Source organism: Gossypium arboreum, chromosome 11 (assembly GCF_025698485.1).
Source record: "Gossypium arboreum isolate Shixiya-1 chromosome 11, ASM2569848v2, whole genome shotgun sequence".
In the NCBI taxonomy this organism is placed as follows: domain Eukaryota; kingdom Viridiplantae; phylum Streptophyta; class Magnoliopsida; order Malvales; family Malvaceae; genus Gossypium; species Gossypium arboreum.
The window spans coordinates 23856224-23876182 of NC_069080.1; the positions used below are offsets into that span (position 1 = coordinate 23856224).

Genomic DNA, 19959 nt, shown 5'->3' on the forward strand with positions numbered 1-19959 from the left:
ATGTAATTATAAGATAATTAGTGTTATATATGTGGCCCAACTGGTAGATTGTTGAATAATATGTGCATCGCATATATATAATAAGAAAATAATAAGAAAATAATAAGAAAATTACATGTTATTATTTACCATCTTAAAAGCTAGCCCAAATTAAAAGTGATCTAATTAGATTAAAGTTTGTTAGGCTTCAGTTATTGAATAAAGTATGACCAAATATGTGTAGATACTCTATTAACTAATTTTTAATTGATGATAGATTGATTGGAAATTAAAGTTAGTGTGCACAAATTATATATTAGGGTTATGGTCCTTGGATTACACATATTTAACTTTTTTAACATCCCATATTCAAAAAAGAGAGACACATTCTCTAAAATACTTGCGTGTTAATTTGGAAGATCGAAACCACAACATTTGAAGATTTTAAGATATCGAAAGATTCTTATATGTTTTCGCATTTTGTTCTTGATAATCTGACAAGAGAAATCTTGATTTATGGTTTTAAGTTTTATACCAAAGGTTTATGGTTCTAAAATCTATACCTCCACAATAATCAATTCCAAAAATAGTATTCCATTGCACACCATGTAACATCCCTATACCTGACTAGACTACCAAGTCGAATATAGGAATGTCACATTTGGGTGCCATAGTAATCCTAGCTAAATTCAATTATCTAAACCCTTTTCTAATTATATTTTAACCCTATGAACATGTTTTTAACATAATTTCAGTGTACAACTTAAAACGAGTGAAAAAATTCATTTTGAATCATTTATATGTAAAACAGGGCCCAAAGTATCGATACTAGCACTAAGGTATTGATACTTGGGCTTAGGTATGAGCTTCGAAGTTGAAAAATTCAAGAAAAATACCCTATGTATCGGTACATTGTCCAATGTATCGATAATCATATTCCATAAGATCATCGATACTTTAAGCTTGATATCAATACCAAATTGTCATTCGATGCTTTATTTTATGCCAAGGTTAATTTACTACCTTAGTCCTTCATATTTTACCTCTTTTTAGTCCATGTTTACTTGTCAACTTTAACCATATTAATCCATATACCAAATTATCTCCAAACATCCTTTAATCCTAATTTCATGTACCAATTCATAAACATATAATTATCTCATATAATTTTAAGCAAATATCAAGTTTTACAATTAAGTCCCTTTTTCATTTCAACTTTAAAACATATCAACTTTAATATAAAAAATCATTACCCAACCACTTATTTCTTAAACATATGATGTTTTGTAATGAACCTTATGAACATGCCATTAATTCCAAATCTATAAATTTAACACACTTATCAACATTGAACAAATAAGTCCTTTAGAGGATTTACTCTAAAAGTAGGTTATCCTCTCTACATGACATTATTATTAACATTTACCAATCAATTTGTCAATCAGGGTCTCCTTAATTCATTTTATATTAACTACTTACTTAGTATTTCAATAAAACATTTGCACTTCCTTTATGTATTAGCAAAAACATCCTTTGTAGCAATTTCTTAATATTATAACTCTTCAATTATTTTCCTCCTCCTCCTCCTCTCCATTCTATATCCTTAATGTTTTTTTTCTATATACATGAATCTTTGGCTCTTAACATATCATGCCTATGTGTGACATTAATTAAGGATTCTTTAATCACACAAACAAACTCTTATTGTTGAGGATAAACCAAATTAAGCAACTAACAAATAAAATATTGAAGAAAATTGAAAAGATCGAACACAAATATTTACATGGAAAAACTCTTCAAAAGAGGATAAAAAACTATGGGTAAAGATAAATTTACTATAAGAGAAAAAACAAAGAGTACAAAGATGGAGATAAAAAAACTAAACCCTGAAACCCAAAAAATAAGAATCCTCAAGACGTAAACACAAAATTCTCTGAAAGCTTATAAAAGCTAATACTTAAATATGTTATGAGTTATCTTTCTAGGGTTGTAAAAGGCCTATTTATAGGCTAACTTCGTAGGTTAAATAATATTAAAATAATCTACACTAATTAGAGTTCGATTAAAACAAATAATCAGAGTTTAACTGGGAAAAGAAAATTAAGAAAATTGCATGACACGTCACCACATTGTGACATGGAGTTTGTGTCTTCAGGATGAGGTGGCGTTGTGTCGTTAGGATGACAGTCTTCTTTTCGTCATGATGTTGGTAGCTCGTTGGGACGAGGAGCTCCTCCTCATTATAGCGTCACTCTCTGGTTGTGTCTTAATTTGACCGAAATGTGAGACATACTCCACAAATCTCCACATTGACTCGTATTTCCATAATGTCTTCTTTGCCAAAGCTCGCCACAGGCCTATCTCAAATTTTGTAAGATATTAAATGATTCAAAACTGTGCTTTGAAGTTAAAAGACTTTTAGCTTTCGACTTTTGCATTATCAGACTTTTACCCAATTTTCGTTTTCATGAATGCAGTGCCCTATCTTTTCAAAACATGCACCTAAAAGAGAATATCTCTTATATGAAATGATCATACATTTTTCTCTACTATAACCAAGTTGCCTCTACTTTAAATGAGTTGACTTCGACTCTTTAACGAATGAGGGATGTTTGATTTCACCGATCACCATTGATCCTTCCAAAACATAAAGGCTGTCAATCTTTTTACATTTTTCATCAAAACGAGAGCTCCACGGGATACCTTAATGCCGCTTGACTCGATATTAATTCTACAACCCTTTGCGTCCAAATTCCTAAGGAAATGATATTTCTTTTTAAATAAGCTATATACCTGACATCTGACAGTGTCTTGATTGTCCCGTCACGCATCTTAATCTGAACAATACCAATACTAGTTACCTTACTGGGTAAACCATTCTCCATACACACAACTTCACATTCAATTGAACTGTATGTGGAAAACCAATCCCTGTTGGGACACATATGGAAAGAACACCCCAAATTCAAGATCCATTCGGACGTAAGGTTGAAGCTTTCACTTATTGACATCAACAAGAAATCATCACCCTTGTCATCGACCAAATTGGCACCAGCTAAATCTTCCTCATTACTTTTAGTTGCCCTTTTATTTCGTAAATTGTAACAATCTATCTTGACATGACCTAGCTTCTTATAATAATGAAATCTTTTGTCTCACTTCCTTGATACTACCAAAACTGAGGCTTTCTTATCTGACTTGCTATCTGAACCAAGCTCATTGTCAAGTTTGTCTCTGCTCAATAGATGTCCCTTCACTTCCTCGAACGAGAGTCTATTTTTACCATAAACTAAAGTCTCCTTGAAAGACTTGTATGAAGGGGGTAAAGCACAATAATAGCATAGCCTGATCTTTATCGTCAATATGAACATCAATATTCTTTAAATCATTCAAAAGAGTAATAAATTGAATGATGTGACCTCTAAAGTACTTACCTTCGTTCGTGCAGAACGTGTACAACCATTGTTCTAATACTAACCGATTAGCTAGAGACTTTGTCGCGTAAAGGGTTTCTAACTTTTTCCATTGGGTTTATGTCGTTTTCTTCATTAACACCACTTATAACACATTATTTATTAGACATAATTGAATTAAGGATAAAGCCTTTTTATCTAACCTATCCCATTTTTATTTTTCCATGTCGTTAGGTTTTTCTCAGCAAGGATCCTATCAAGGTTACTTTGGATCAAAATTGCTGATATGCGAAGTTGACACAGATTGAAATTTGCGATGCCATCGAACTTCTCAATGTCAAACCTTATTGTTGCCATCTCTGAACGGGTTGAATGTGAAAATCGATCAAGCTCTGATACTAGTTTGTTAGGGATAAACTCGATTAAGCAACAAACAAGTAAAATACTGAAGAAAATTTAAAAGAACACAAATATTTATATGGAAAAAAACCTCAGAAAAGGATAAAAACCACGGGTAAAGATAACTTCACTATAACGGAAAAAACGAAGAGTACAAACATAAAAATAAAAACTAAGCCCTGAAACCCGAAAATAAGAACCCTCAAAACTTAAACACAAAGTTCTCTGAAAGTTTGTAAAAGTTAATACCTAAATGTGTTATAGATTACCTTTCTAGGGTTGTAAAAGGTCTATTTATAAGTTAATTTTGTAGGTCAAATAATATTAAAATAATCTATACTGATCAAAGTTCGATTGAAACAAATAATAGGAGTTTAATTGGGAGAAGAAAATTGTGAAAATTGCATGATACATCACCACATCGTGACATGGAATTCGCGTCGTCGAGACGAGGTGGCATCTCATTGTTGAGATAGCAATCTTATTTTCGTCTTAATTTGACTGAAATGCGAGACATACCCCACACTTATCAAGGTTGTTCATTTGAGTGGCAATCACTAAAATATTTATATCTCGGCCTACAAGATTCAAAACTAAGATTTGTCTTTTGTTCTTGAAACTAGGCTCAATTAAATTTTTACAATAAAAAGTTCAAAATTTTTACTTAAGCCAATTATTACAACTTATTCTTCAAATGTTCCCCTATTTTGCTGTTACGCAACTCTTACCCTTCTTCACTAAAAATCTATTATCTTTCAAAAAAGTATCATATTAAGTTACTGTTTATTTCCTTTGAAAATAGGCTCATTAAGCTTTCATCCATATAAATTTCATTTCCTAAACATTCTTTTACAATTTATAGTGATTTTTCAAAATTAGAACAAGGGAACTCAAAATCGTTCTGACATTTTCTCACAAAAATTCATATATATCATGATCTAATACTCCTTTACTTACACCATTTCTTTTATGATAAACTAGACTCAACAAACCTGTAATCTGGTATCTACAATTTTTGGTGAACTTTCAAATTTAAGCAACTGTTACTGTCCAAATCTATTTTAGTAAATACATTTGTTTTTCTCATGGAAACTTGATGCTTTGTATAAATTTACTTACTTCATCTAGTATTTTATTTAAATTCATATAGTATGCACTCTAATCATAACACATTAACTCAATTCTTTGAAACACAATTAAATATAACATGAAAACTTACCTCTTTTACTAAGGATTTCTTCCATTTATGCTTCTTTTCCTTTCATTCTTTAATTCATGACCATCCTTCTCTTACTTTAAAAATTTTCTCCACTTCCTTCTACTAATTCCTTGGTCTAAATTTATGTACATACTCTCTAGGATTTCTTCTTTATTTTTCTTCTTTGGTGCCTAGGGAAATTTCTAAAAAATTTGAAAGCAATGGTAGAATTTCACGACAAAGGACTAAGTTGCATAAAAAGTAAAATTTCCCCTTATATATACTAGTGATGGATGGTGGGTTGATGAAGCTTGAAGAATTTTCTTCATGTTTCCATAAAAAAAAATTCTTAATTAATTAATATTAAAATATTATAAAAAATCTATTAGTCATGATTTCTATCCAATGATCTTAGGCTCCGTTTGTTTGCCAGTAAAATGTTTTTCGGAAAATAATTTCTGGAAAATGACTTACTTTTCTGGAAATGATTTACTTTTCTGGTGTTTGGATGAATCTGTGTAAAATATTATCTGTTGTTTAGCAGATTACCTGAAAATATTTTCCGGAAAAGCTATTTTTACATATATTAATAAATTTATATTTTAAATTGTTTTTACATATATTACAATGATTTATTTATAAATAAATAAATCAAATTAAATATATAATAATACTCAATTATTTAAATTGTTTTTACATATATTACAATTAGAAGTCTACATATACATATATCCTTCTCTTATATAATCCTAAATCAAGTTCAACAATTCCACATGCACAGAAGAAAAATGCTATCTTCATTCAGCATATCATCGTTTATTCAACACTTTGATATCATACCAACCAACTCCTCTATGTTCCGCAGCTCTGATGGTTATATCCAAATATCAGACTTGTGTATAACAATCAGAAGACTAAGTAAGGAAGACCAGAATGAATAGAATAATGAACAAAACTAGCAAAAATAATATCATCATAATCTGGCCCTTAGCGCTTGCCTTCTTCAAAACCATAGCCACTTTTTTCTGCAATGGACAATGTAACACCCCCTACCCGTATCCATTGCCAGAATAGGGTACGAGGCATTACCGGAGTTTACTGAACATTTTCAGATAATTCTGAGTCATTTGTTATTCATATTTTGAAATTCCTCTCTTTATTGGGCCCTCGAAGCGCCAAACATACATTAGAAACCAACTGGAATTAAATCGGGATCATAGAATTTTTTTTCACAAAATCTTAAATTATATTTTCATCTAAGTACTTACCATTTCAATGCTCATTATAATTAAACATGTTACCATTCAATCAATAGCTTGGCACTTGTCTAAGCGTCAAACAACATCATTGTTAGTATACTTACACATATTTCATATAAATTCAACATTGATATACTTATTTTCTCGACATGTCACACTTGAGTTTAATAATTATCTTTACTTACATAATTTCCTTGTATCAACATATCAGAGATAATCATATATGCACATGAAACATATCATGCTCTTACCGTTTCTTCATAAGTATATATCAATTATTTCATTATATCAATGTTTCATGCTCCATCATTTCCATATATGTTGTATATTTATTCCGGTAATAGTTTATATCAAACTTAACATGAATTATATTCCATGTACTTATACTTATTTCGTTTATCTATCTTCATAATTATTTCATACAACTATTTTGTACATATATTTCCATATGACCAGTTCTTGTAAACATTTCACACAACCATTTCATATAACCATTCGTCATCTGATACATATTACCTGAATATCAATTGTTCAATAGATGCCATAGCATCTCCCATCCACGATCTTATTTATCTTTGACATGATGCCATAGTGTCTTTCAACTATGGTCTTACTCATTTTCTGTCATGTTGCCATGATATCTTTCAACCATGGTCTTGCTCATTTCATGTCACGTTGCTATGGTATCTTTCAACCATGGTCTTGTTCATTTCATGTCACGCTGCCATGGTATCTTTCAACTATGGTCTTATTCATTTCATGTCACGTTGCCATGGTATCTTTCAACCATGGTCTTATTCATTTCCCATCATGTTACCATGGTATCTTTCAACTATGGTCTTACACATTTCATATCATGTTGCCATGTATCTTTCAACCATGGTCCTACACATTTCATTTCAGAAAGCACACTCTTGCGAACCTCATCCTTACAGCGGGATTACCAATCCAGGCTAAATTCCCTGTAATATAAACTCATAGGGTATTGTCGGGATTACCAGTCCAGGCTAAATCCCCTGCAACGACAATTACTTTAATGAGCTTGGATCTGAATTACCAGTCTAGGCTAAATTTAGACCCTAATTCGGATTACCCGTCTGGGCTAAATCCATTTTACACATATTCTTTGGGAGGGCTATATCAGGATAAGATCAACTATCCGGGCTAGATCCTTTTTACAGTCAATTCCTTTTCAGAGATCCATCGAATTTTCCTTTCATTCAACCAGGATTTCTTCCCCTTTTTATCAAATATATCAATGTTTCATCAATTTTCATACAATGAACATTCAAATTATATTCACATCAATAACATACATTTCAAGCATTTAAGAATATAATTCAAGTTACATGAACTTACCTGGCGAAATTGCAGAAATATCAAGATTCAGGGGCATTTTGGTAATTTACCATTTTCTCAATTTTCACCCGATCTTAAATTGACAATTTCATTCAATTTATTAATTTAGATAATAAAACAATTCATTCCCTTCAATTTGGTCATTTTTGGCATTTTTACTAAATTACCCCCTGAAGTTTTACTTTTATTCAATTTAGTCCTTAAGCCTAAAACATGCAAATTAGCCATGCTAGCTGAATATTCATATATATTTTCCTCCTTCTCCTCTCCATTCCACATCCTTAATGTATAAAACACACTTGTAAGTAACATTATCTATAATTTTTATTATTTACTTTTATGAATATTCAAGCTGTCCATCTGTGTCATAGTCACTAAATTATTTATATCTGGAGCTATAGAACTCCAAATTAAGATCCGCTAATTTTCCTTGATACTAGACTCATATATCTTCTTACCATAAAATTTTTAGAATTTTTTGTTTAGCCAATAAGTACAGTTTATTCTTTAAATTTACCCCTGTTCTGCTGTTTGACAGTTCTGACCCTTCTTCATTAAAAATTAATTATCTCATTGTACAGGATTCGGATGATGTTCTCGTTTGTTTATATTGAAAATAGACTCATTTATGATTTAAAATTGTAACTTTAAGAGCCTAATTATTTTTCTCCAATTTTTTTGATGATTTTCCAAAGTCAGACTAATGCTGCTGTCCAAAACTGTTTTAGTGAAAAAGGTTGTTTACCAAGTTTATAACACTTTTATTCCCTTTCTCTACAATATTTCTCATCAGTTTCTCCTATTTCCCTTTACTAACTCATCAAGAATATAGGACCATATGTAAGGAAACTCTACATTAACATTAATCTCAAGATTTTTCAATAATATCAAACTTAAAAATATATTGAAATCATGATGTTCTTACCTTGTTCTATTTATTTCAATCTTCATCTTGATTTTCTCTCTCCTTCAGTTTCCATTTCTTGAATCCAACTTGATATTCTAACTTCCCATAGTCTCCTTAACATTTTTCTCTCTTGGTAGCTATGGAAATTCTTTTGATTTTTGGGTGAAAATATTGAATTTTTGGTGGAAGGACCAAATTGTAAAGAAAAGAATTTTTTTTTTCCTTTCTTCTCTTCTAACGTTTGCACGCATGGAAAGATGGATGAGAATTCCTCATCTTTCTTTCTTTATATACTAATAAAATAATAATAGAATATCTTATTAAAATATTAATTAAATAATATTTATCTAATTAAATAATTATAAAATATCAAAATATCTCTAGCATCATTATTACTTTCTAGATTTCTCTCTCTTCCAATTGACCATTTTGCCCTTTATTATCTTTTAAAATTCCATCATTGAATCATCATTTAATTTGGTAAAATTACAATTTAGTCCCTCATAGTTCTTCATCTATTCAATTTGTTCCTAATTCATCCATTTTTCTTAGTTTCTAGATCATTCCACCCTTAAAATATTTACACTATTGGTCCTTCAACTTTTTTATATTTACATTTTAACCCCTCATATTTTGAGTATTTACTCTTGTGCAACAAAACTTTCTCACTTTTACAATTTAGTCCTTTCTTGAATTAATATATCATAATATACTTCCCAATATTGACATAACTCAAAATTTCCTTTTGTCACTTTATTTTCTTATTTTACTATATCATAGATAATATTTTACTATAAAAATTTTCGAGGTATTACAGACAAAAACATGAATTTTCAAAACAAAGTAATCATTCAAGACAAGCTATTATGTAATTAATGGGCAGCAAACTCAGCTCAAGTTAAAATGTAAGCACAAAAGGCCAAACAATTCACTCTCGGATTGAGATAGGATTGTTTTGCATCTACTAAACCGCCATTAAAGGGAATTACGAACAAAATCCAATCGACTTGTTGTATTGTCCATTTCAGTACCCAAGTCATCTATTATTTTCTCCTGAAACACCAAAGTATTAGCATATGAAATCGTAGATATTGATCCTACACTGAAATTGAAAAGAACATATTAAATAATTCATGCATGATTAAGTAAAGATTAAAAAGAGAAAGTACCATAGAGATTATACCGTTACACACTCATCTGTGCAAGAAGTTCTTCATGTATTGTAAGGCCAACACCTCCAATTCTCTCAACACTTGCACTAAGTTCATCCAACTCCTCATCCTGCTGCCTAGAACCACCAATTAATAAGCAACCGAAAACTATTAAAATTGGATGACGGAGTCTGTTAGTGAAACAAACTTAAGGCAGTGTAGTCAAGGACACTCTACTTTATAAGAAGCATTTGTCTATCTGATTTTGATGCGATAAAGTCATCATTATCTTCTGCACTATACTGATATGATCTGTTCGATTGATGCGAAATTGGCAGTTTCATTAATTCACGGTGCATTGCACTTGCGAAATTACCATTTTCTTTTCGGGCTACTACAGATTTCTTCACATCTCCTACCTAATTCAACAAAACAATCCTTAAAAAGGGTCCATGACATTAAGACTAAGAATCACAATAAGTTACAATTATATTAACAGGACAATGCCAGCAATGCCCTAATCAACAAATAAACATTATTAATATATCTCCAATCCTTAATTAAAAAAATGTAGCAACTATAAAGATGATATACCTGAGTACGAGCAGTGATAGTCCATCTTCTCTGGCTTTCAAGGTCTCTATTATCAATGCCATACCAAGAAGGATCTCTTGCTGCCACATCTATTGTTTTGTTCAACTCATCTACCTTCCTATCAAGAAATGTATCTTTTTCAGCAGTAGCAAATTGGATTAAAATTGTTCAATTAACCCAACAAAGATGAAGTAAGACACAGCATCACAACATAGTCTTTTCCCTTATCTCAAGGATCCAGTTCAATTAAGGAGGAATTCTTAATTTGAGTACCTGTCATTCGATGCTCTCACAATTAGCAAGTAGCTCTTTCATGAGATGTACTTGTTCTCTAGTGTTGGGGAGAATTCTTTCCCATTGATGAAAACTTGATTGCAACTTATCAATCTATACCAACAAAAAAGAAACACCCAAAACGTTATCTAACTGAAAATCCGAAACAAAGAAGATCAAGCAATCTCTCTCTCTTTCTCTCTAACAGGGTTCAAAAAATAAATAAAGGCCGAACTTACAGATTCTTGAATCTCTTATTTGACGATGTAAAGTGGATCTTGAGCTTTAGACATCTTGGAAGTAACTATATATCACGTAAACATGCAAGGAACAATTCTTTAGCAATAATTTAGATTAAACAAAAAGAAGTATAAAGTTGTAACATGGTTTCTCACATCTGCCGCCAATCTGAGGAAAACCAAGTGGTGAAGATCAGTGATTTTCCACAGTTCGGAAGGATCGGGAAAAAGAGAGGAGCGTTCAGTTCTCTGAAATGATGTGAAATCCCAAAAATAGAGTACAATGGATTGATAATCATAGACATGTCGTGTTTTAGTTTAAACTTGAGGGCTGGTAGTAGCGTTAGCGTCCTAAGAGCCCTCTGGTTGCATTGAAAAAAGATGAGCTTTTTCTCGATGGTTCAGAAGATGCCACATCTGCCTCAAGACCCATAACTTATTCAATAGCTTACGCCCCTGCGATTTGTTGCTTCCAAGGTTTTCAATTGGTCTTATTTCTACCCAGGTTTCAAGCCATTGTCTCAGTCGGTGGCCTAAGATAAGCCAACTTTGAAAATGGCTTCAAGAAAATGGTTTCGATTCTCCTTGACCAAATTGATTTGCAACCCAAGGGGAAGGGGAAGGGGAAGGGGAAGGAGAAAGGGGAGAAGAAGAGTCAATTTTTGGAAAATGTCTTACCAATTTCAAGATGGTAAGACATTTTCCTTAAAAAAAGCCTTCTTTTCCCGTGTTTTGTAAAACATTTTACCCTGGAAAATCATTTTCAAGCAACCAAACATCAGAAAAGCCTGAAAAGCTTTTACGGAAAAGCTTTTATCGGTTACCAAACGGACCCTTAATTTCTTCTTACTTTTCAATTTAATCTAATGGCCCAAATTTGTCCATAACTAAAGATATTTTCCCATAATTATCTTATTTAAGAAATGACTATTTTACCCTTGTACTTTCTCTACAATTCCATCATTTTTATGACATCTTCTTGGTAAAATTTACAATTTAATCCTTCTCATTTCTTCATTTGTTCAATTTGGTCTTTTCAGACCCTTTCGCCTTTAAGATATTTGCACTATTAGCTCTTCAAAATTTTCATATTTATACTTTAGCCTCTCACATTTTAAATATTTACACTTGAATCACCAAACTTTTTATATTTTTATGATTTAGTCCCTAACTCAAATTAATATTTCACAACATACTTCTTTTTTCTTTTTTCTCTAACATCCCTTATTCTTTTCTTTCTTTGTTGGGTGGAAAAATGGAAGGATGAGAAAAGGGAGTGGAAAAATGGAAAAAAAATATAAATTTTGTGTGTGCTTGGTTGGGAAGCAAAGCGAAAGGAAAAAAAATAGAGATATCGTTTTCCGAATGGTTGCAATTGATGTTCGATCTCGAAGAGTAGGAAGAGATCTTCAAAAAATGGATTTTTTTTTATGATCCTATAAAAAATCAAACCTATTTAAATGTATTCGCCATTCTCTATTTCCTTAAAAAAAGAGCTTAACTCAGAGGAATTGTTCATCCCTTCCAAATTGGATAGATGAAAGGAGAGAAAATGAGAAAGATGCATATGTTTGCTTAAAATGATATATTTTTTAAATGCTTTATTTTTCAACTCTACCAAATAATGGATAATAAGCAAATTATTTTTTCTATCCATTTTCCATCTTTCTTACTAATTGTACTTATGAATTTTCTTTTATACTTTTATATTTTTCATCATTTTAATGTTGAAAACAAAACCTTACAAAGAATCCAACTATGAAAAGAGGTGTGATATGGATTCAAAAGAATAACTAAAAAATACACATCCCCTAGTACAGAAAAAAATACATAGTCAATCTCTATATTTTGTGAAAGATTTAATTTATTTACTTAAAATGTTAAAAATATTTATTATTATTTTTCCAATTTAAAAGTTGACTCATACCTTGATACCATTAATAAATTTTAATAATTATTTGTTTTCGAGTTATTAATGACAACTTTTGATGAAAAATAAATTGAGTAGAGTTGGTTTTTATATAATGTTTAAAATTAATTATAATTATTTTTCAATCTATGAATAGGAGGACAATACGCTTCAATGCACTCAACCTCATATTTTTTTACATTAACAATAATTTTATGCTAATCGAACTAAAATTCAATTGACTTAAATATAATAAATTTAATTTTAAAAGGTTTTATGTATAAAGATTAAAGGTAACCAAAAGTGACAATATATTTTATTTTAAATTATTTTAATAAATACAAATTTCTATATTATAAAATAAAACAGTGATGGTATAATTTGTATTATTATTTAATAATAAAATATTATTTTATCCAAACATAATTATAAAACTATTTTACTCCTAATATAATATTATTATTTAGTTGCAATAGAAAAACCAAAGGTTATCATGTTTTTCGCTCATCATATCATATTGTGGTTTCTTTCTTTCTCTGCCAAAACAGAGCCAATCTCCTCTCAACCCTTCCTTAACGCTGCCGCCGGCGTCGGTGGCGTCGCCGCTGCCATCCTCAAATCCGGATTCAACAGCGGCAATGGAAGCACCAAAGTATGTATGGGAAGGCGCAATTCCTCTTCAAATCCATCTCCACGAATCCCAAGTCACCACTCTTCCTCCTCCTCCTCCTGCTCTGGTCAACTCTTATCTTTCTCCTCTCTCTTTCTTTTTTTCTACATTTTCTTCGCTAATTCTAAACCATTTCAGATCTTAGCTCCACGGATCGGGTATCTGCCGCTGTTAGCGCCTTTGATTAAGCCCTATTTTAGCAGCACACTTCCTCCAGGTGTTGATACCATTTGGTTCGATTGCAATGGCCTCCCTCTCAAATGGTCCTTCTTTCTCAAAGCTTACTTGCTTTTGAATTTTTCTTTTTATTGTTTAATTATTCAGATATATTTGAAACCTGAAATCCAAAAACTGTTCTTGTTGCAGGTACATACCAACTGGAGTTCTTTTTGATCTTCTGTGCCCTGAGCCTGAAAGGCCTTGGAACATTACTGTAAGTTCCGTTTAACTATTGTTATTGCTATCATTATTAAAATTAGCGACTGCTTTTCTATTCTAGGTTGCCTGTGAACATTTTGTCCTACTAGATCAATGCCGAATCATAGTTTCTGTACCTGCTAAAATACAAGGATTATTGAACTACCCGCGTTTTTTGAACTTTGTTACATGATTTAAATCTACCCTAAAACTATCAACGCTAAGTAAGCGGGGTTTTTTTTTTTTTTGGGGGGGGGGATTGAAGAGACGGAACCATTTTTATCTGTGGGTAATTTTTAGGAACAGAATGCTTTCAGGATAGAGGTTCTTATGTGTAATTTATTTCTTTCATTCATCCCATTAACTAGGTATCAGGTTGAAGGTTTTAATCTGCCTGCTTACAGGTCCATTTTAGAGGATATCCCGGAAATGTATTGATACCTTGTGAAGGTGAAGATTCTGTGAAGTGGAGCTTTATAAACTCATTGAAAGAGGTTGGCACTGATGTCCTAGAAATTGATGGCACTGATGTCCTAGAAAGTGATAGCACTGCTTTCATGGGAAATTCACTTCTACTAATGGTCAAAATGTTAACAGTTCTTCAATATATTATACTGGTGCATGTGCACAATTTTTGTTTTCAGTCATTGCTTTATATAGTTGAAAAATGAAACGAAAGAAAATTAAAATTATATTATTTTTTCATTATATCCTTTGTAAGCTGAGGTAAGAAAAATAAAATCTAAAAGATGGATTATTTTTTCTATAAGCTTCCTACCAAACAAAGCCTTGATGTTGTGAATGTTTTGCTAGCTACCTACCCGATAGGATTATAGAAAAGGTCATTTTGGCATATTTTGAGATTTCGGAGTTTGACACTTTTTGTTATTTTTTAAGGTGCCTTTTTTTGTTATTTTAAAATACTTATTTGATTTTTTAATGTTAAAAACTACGGAACAAAGCAATTCAAAATCCCTTAAAAGCTGGATGTTGATGTCTCTCACTATGCTTTCTTACATTTTCTTTTAATTTGGAACATCATCATGTATTTGTATAGCTACATGGTTGTTTTTGTTTAATCCTCTCAGATTTGTCTCTATTCGAAACAATTTTTCATTTGAATTTGATAATTAAAAGATGTTTCATCACTGTTATCTGTAACAGTGTCCTGTTATTCCAACAGGCAGCGTATATAATGAATGGAAATTGCAAGAATGTTATGAACATGTCTCAGTCTGATCAGCTGGAGCTTTGGCATTCTGTCATGAATGGTATGTATGTTCATTGATAAGGACTCAAGACTAGCTTTTGTTTGTTTTGGTCTTTTATTATTTTTAATAGAAAATTTCAGTTATTTTAGTTGTAATATAAGGCATTCCAGGGTTAAGGTGGCGTTAGTTATAAATATATACTTACAGAAGGGATTTGTTTCTAAAGCGATCTTGAACCATTTTTGAGCCTTGATTTGGTGTGTCCTATATTAGTCTATGAGCTAGCATGGGTTCACTTAGTTTTATCATGAATTAATATTTTCTTTTAGGATGCAAAAGAGTAGTTTGATACTTTAGTTTAAGTAGCTTCATTGGGGCATGTTGAGGAATGCACTCAACTAAATTCTCTGGAGCTGGGTGACTTTGATTACTTTTAAGTAGCATGTGCTGGCCTGTTGAGTCATGCTTCATCTACTTACGTTGGTCATTGCTCAATTATGATTAATGTAAGTGAAGTCCTGGGAGAATTGGATCTTAAATGATCATACTTCTAGTATTTTTCACAAATTATGGCTTTCAACACTCGAATGCATGTGTTCTTCTGTCAGCTTATGCCTTTTTTATTTGAATTGGCCTATTTCATTTTTCTTATAGCCCACAAATGCACCTACCCTTCCTATTTTATTCTTACGCATCGTCAATTTTGTCAAAGGTGTGTTTTAATGGTTAATATAAACTTATGCGTTGTTGAAGGCATATATATTATACATTTTAAATATGGACAAATCTAATTTTCATTTTGTTTTTCCCGGTCATGGAGCTGGAAAACTTTGTCTTTTTGCTGCCCCCTGGTTTATTTCTTTTCTTTTGTTCCTCTGTTTTGTTGCTTGAATGAAGACACCTTATTGTCTTGATTTTCTTGAATGTCTACTTGGTTCCCTTCTTTATCCGGATCTGTTTTTTCTTTTGCATTGCTTCAGTCTTTGTTGATGTGGGAGAAAGAAATGAATGAATGTTTAGAGTACATTCAATTGTGTAAATAATGATTTGTTGAATCAATAAATAATCAAGGATTTGAGGTTTATGTTTCCCACATAAACTATTCATTTCTTATGGGTTTCTGTAAAACAAAGTTTTAAATAAGATTTAGGATCATTTTCTGCATGCAGGGAGCTAGAGAAAGGGATTTCAAAAGAAAAATGTCTGGGGAGCTGATACTATAATTCGTAGGTCTTTTATGATTCAAGTATTATGAATTTATGATAGCTTAAACCAGAACAGTATCAAATATGGAATTAAAGTGTCCAGATTGAGAGCAGCATTCGAGAATAAGAAAAGCTCATCCTGGTGGTCAGTCATCTGGTTTCTAAGGGAATACAATGGAAATTTTCTTAAAAATTATTGCCTAGGGCTGAACTGACTCATTAATAGGAGTTCTTGATGTAGCTTATTGTGCCTAATAGGCATGACTAGACAAATCTTATATTTGCTTGACATTCTGGAAAACATATTTGCAATTTCTTTCAGCCTTATTTTGCTGCTTACTGAGATTTCTCAACTCTTCTTGATTTGGATTGTTTTTCACTCATCTCTAGAGAAGTGAGTTTTTACTTAATGTCAAGTGAAAATGGTATCTAGAGTTGGAAAATCGTTCCAACTTATCTATAGAAATTAAATTTTTTTTTATACCATCACCATTCATATTCTTTAATGTGTGTCTGGCAAGCATTCTATTTGTTCAAATAAATAGAAATGGCATTGTTTTGGGTATCTGGAAAAAGAAATTTGGATACTGAATTTGTAATGGAGGGAGTTAGATGTTTGATTAGTATTTGATATAAGATATGCCGTATTTTCCTCTGCCCTGCAAAATCTGGTAGAACCGATCATTCAGCAAGAATACAAATGTACATATCTAGCTTTTTCACTTGTCAGTTCTTTCTTCCTCCCTCTCCATTTCAACTACTTTTGAACAATGTCTTTATGATCGAAGAAGCTTCAATTTTAAAATTGGGTTATGACAGGTAATTTGGAAGCCTACCAACGGGTCTCATCTAAGCTTAAACTTGCAACGGTTGATGATGAGTATGCAAGTTTGTGCCTGCAAAAATCTCAACAATCCGTCATAGAAACAGATTTGCCTGCACAAGCGAAAACAGGTTTGCATATTTCTTATTATGCTTGAAGATCCATGAATTGCATAAATTCAAGTTATGCGGTCCTCATATGTTTCATAACAATGTGGAATATTTTAATGCCTTGGGTTGTGTAATTCTAGAAAATCTGAGAATTACCAGAGTAATCTTAACACTTTAGGTAGTAGGAAAAGAGAAAATAAACAATATAAACTCTAACCTGAAGAATCTTATATCGAACCAATGACATCTAATTTAAAATCAGTTTTTATCAGTCCTTCAGCAAGTAGAGAACCCAGAATATTTCTGACAGTTCCATTATCTGCATAATTTATTTGCCTATTTCCTGTGTCTATTCCACCTCTTATTGAATGTGGCCTGTTCTTGACGTATAATGATCTTAAATTTTTGAATGGATCTACATTGACAGTCTGCTATCCTTACTATTAAGAAGTCATAATTAGCAAAGTAGAAATCTCCTGCCAAAACTATTAGAAAGGAGGTAAGAATCAGATTTGATCATCTGTTAAGTTTGAATACAACTTATCATTCAGTTGTTGAACCGCACTGGGAGCTATTAAAATATTTTGAAGCAACTTGTTTTTATATAGTCCATCTGAAATAGATAATTGCTGTCAATACCAATTATGTTTCATGATAATGCATATTGTGTACCTAGTTAAGCATGCATTAATGAATATAAGCATGTGCATCTTAACCAGTTGATATACATGGCTGCAATTTCTTTCTATATGCTTAAAGAAAAACAATTCAGGTTGCATTTACATTTGGTTGGGATATTACTTCTAATATTTTAATATAAATCTTTTGTCATCCTTAAATTTATTTATTTTTATTTAATTGTTTCTGAACTCGTGTTAGGAAGAGTTCCAGTTAGATTATATGTTCTAAGTGTAAGCAAGGATTTTGATGATTTGGACGAGATTCCTCGAGTCGATAGTTGGGAGAAAATCTCTTACATAAACCGACCTGTTGAGATCCGCAAAGAAGGTAAGCAATGCTTCTTATGTAAGCGACAAACCTGTAACTGGCAGCTGTGCATGTGGAGAAATGAATTGGATGCTAACAGTCATCTCCTTTATTTCCAATGTAGTATACTTTGTAGATCAAAACTGGACACTCTTAATTTGTTTCTTTTTTTATTGCATCCCATTTTGAATTTTACAATTTTTATCTGCCTTTTGTGCTACATGCATTCCTCTTTCTTTGCAGATAAATGCTTCACTTTACACGATGCTTTGAAAATCCTTCTGCCGGAATTGTTTTTAGATGAATCCTTAATGAATGTAAAATTAGGCGGAGTAGATCTTGAGGATGCAGTTAGAAATTCGAATGAAGATGTGACCAGTGTTAAGGTAGTGGAAGACCAGGGACAAAATGTATGTAAACAACCAGAGGCTTGCCGCATTTCCAGTAGTGCCAAAATCAAGCTTATCCGAATTCAGGGTATCGAACCAAAGTTAGAGATACCCTTCTCTTGGGTAGCAAACAATTTATTAAACCCGGACTATTTTCTTCACGTCTGTGTTTGTGTCAAAGTTGCACAATAAAATCCCACATGAAGGGGCTGGATGTGTGGATATGTTTCTCCTGTTGTGACAAGGAGGTTAGGGTCTCTTCTTTTTATTCATTTTACACTCTGAATATGTTGATTGCATCAATGTCTTAGCAAAAAATGAAAAGAAAAAGCCACTGTGATACTTAGAGGTAACACTGAACTGAGCTAGGATAGGCTTGGCATGGGTTTATTCAGCCCAGTTTGATCACTTAGTTATTTTTTTTTTATAAATATGAACACTTTGATATTTTAAAATAAAGAAAAAAAAAGAAAATAGATGATTTGTTCAGAAAATATGTTTTTATTAGGATGCTTTTAAGAGAAATTGAGTTCACTGGGTGTCAAAATCAACCCCCTATTTTAAATTGAAATAAATTCTCTATAACTCGCTCTATGATCATCTTAGCATTCTCCTGGCTGTACCTGCAGAAGCAATGGGTGCGAGTTCTTACAGTACTTCACAGTTTGATTAAGCAGAGAGCTTTCTTTATTAACGACACTCCAAGCTTGCTTAGCAAGCAAGGCTTGATGGAAAGTTCTACATTTTTAGACACCCAGGCCATGCTTATTATTTGGCAACTGGTAAAGTGTACTCTCCTTTCCACCAGAAATTCCTATTGCCTTGTCAATAGAGTTGCACACATTTCTAGGAGTGTTGAAACAGGAAAGATAGAAAGTAGGGAGATTTGAGAGAGTGGAGTTTATTAAGGTCAACTCCCCCCAGGTTCCAGTTCTGAAGTTTTCCCCGAATTTTATCAAGAACAGGCTGGAGAATTTTCCTTTGAGCTGACAAAAATTCCAAGTTAAACCCCGAGTACTTCCCTACCTTCTTCCCTCCCTTGAAATTTGCCTGAACATGTGCATGAAATTTGGAGGGCAACAAGGGCTAACAGTGAGCTCTGATTTTCCAAGTGTATACACTGGCCTGAGTACTTGCAGTATGAGTTGATGATTTCTTTCATGACCCTACACTTTTCAAGGTTTTCTCTAAAGAAAAAGCAGTTGTCCTCCGCAAAGAAGAGGTGTGACCCCATGTACTTCCTTTGCTAGGCTTGATACCATGAATTTGACTTAAGTCCAGCCTTTTTCAAGGCCATAGAGAGAACATTGTGACAAAATAAAAAGATATGACAGATGGGATCTCCTTGTCGTAACCCACTAGAAAGAGTGAAAACCTCGGTATTAGTATTTACAGTCACTTGGAAACTAACAGTAAATAAGCATGTAATTATTCTCTCCACCCAAAAGGAAGGAGCCTATACAAAGG

At 32.2% G+C, this 19959-nt stretch overlaps 1 protein-coding gene and 1 pseudogene across 3 annotated transcripts; one reads left to right on the forward strand and one right to left on the reverse strand.

The window, feature by feature from the left end:
* Positions 1-5903: 5903 nt before the first annotated feature.
* On the reverse strand, positions 5904-10825 carry LOC108466011 (syntaxin-61-like; annotated as a pseudogene).
* Positions 10826-13144: 2319 nt separating this feature from the next.
* LOC108466016 (autophagy protein 5) lies at positions 13145-18986 on the forward strand. 3 transcript variants are annotated; one of them, XM_017766392.2, is made up of 8 exons: positions 13178-13417; positions 13489-13613; positions 13717-13783; positions 14172-14261; positions 14951-15038; positions 17003-17137; positions 17996-18124; positions 18347-18986. In XM_017766392.2, exons 1-8 carry the CDS (start codon positions 13319-13321, stop codon positions 18682-18684), a joined length of 1071 nt encoding a protein of 356 aa, XP_017621881.1. In that variant the 5' UTR covers positions 13178-13318; the 3' UTR covers positions 18685-18986. The 3 variants fall into 3 exon arrangements, with proteins under 3 accessions (XP_052877160.1, XP_017621881.1, XP_052877159.1); XM_053021200.1 differs by having other exon boundaries at positions 13145-13613; XM_053021199.1 differs by having other exon boundaries at positions 17996-18986.
* The last annotated feature ends 973 nt before the right edge of the window (positions 18987-19959 follow it).

Coding starts and splice junctions, on each gene's coding strand:
- LOC108466016 (XM_053021199.1), top strand. CDS start 13,319: ATGGAAGCACCAAAGTATGTATGGGAAGGCGCAATTCCTCTTCAAATC. Junction 13,614..13,716: donor AATGGCCTCCCTCTCAAATG/GTCCTTCTTTCT, acceptor TTCTTGTTGCAG/GTACATACCAACTGGAGTTC. Junction 13,784..14,171: donor AAAGGCCTTGGAACATTACT/GTAAGTTCCGTT, acceptor GCCTGCTTACAG/GTCCATTTTAGAGGATATCC.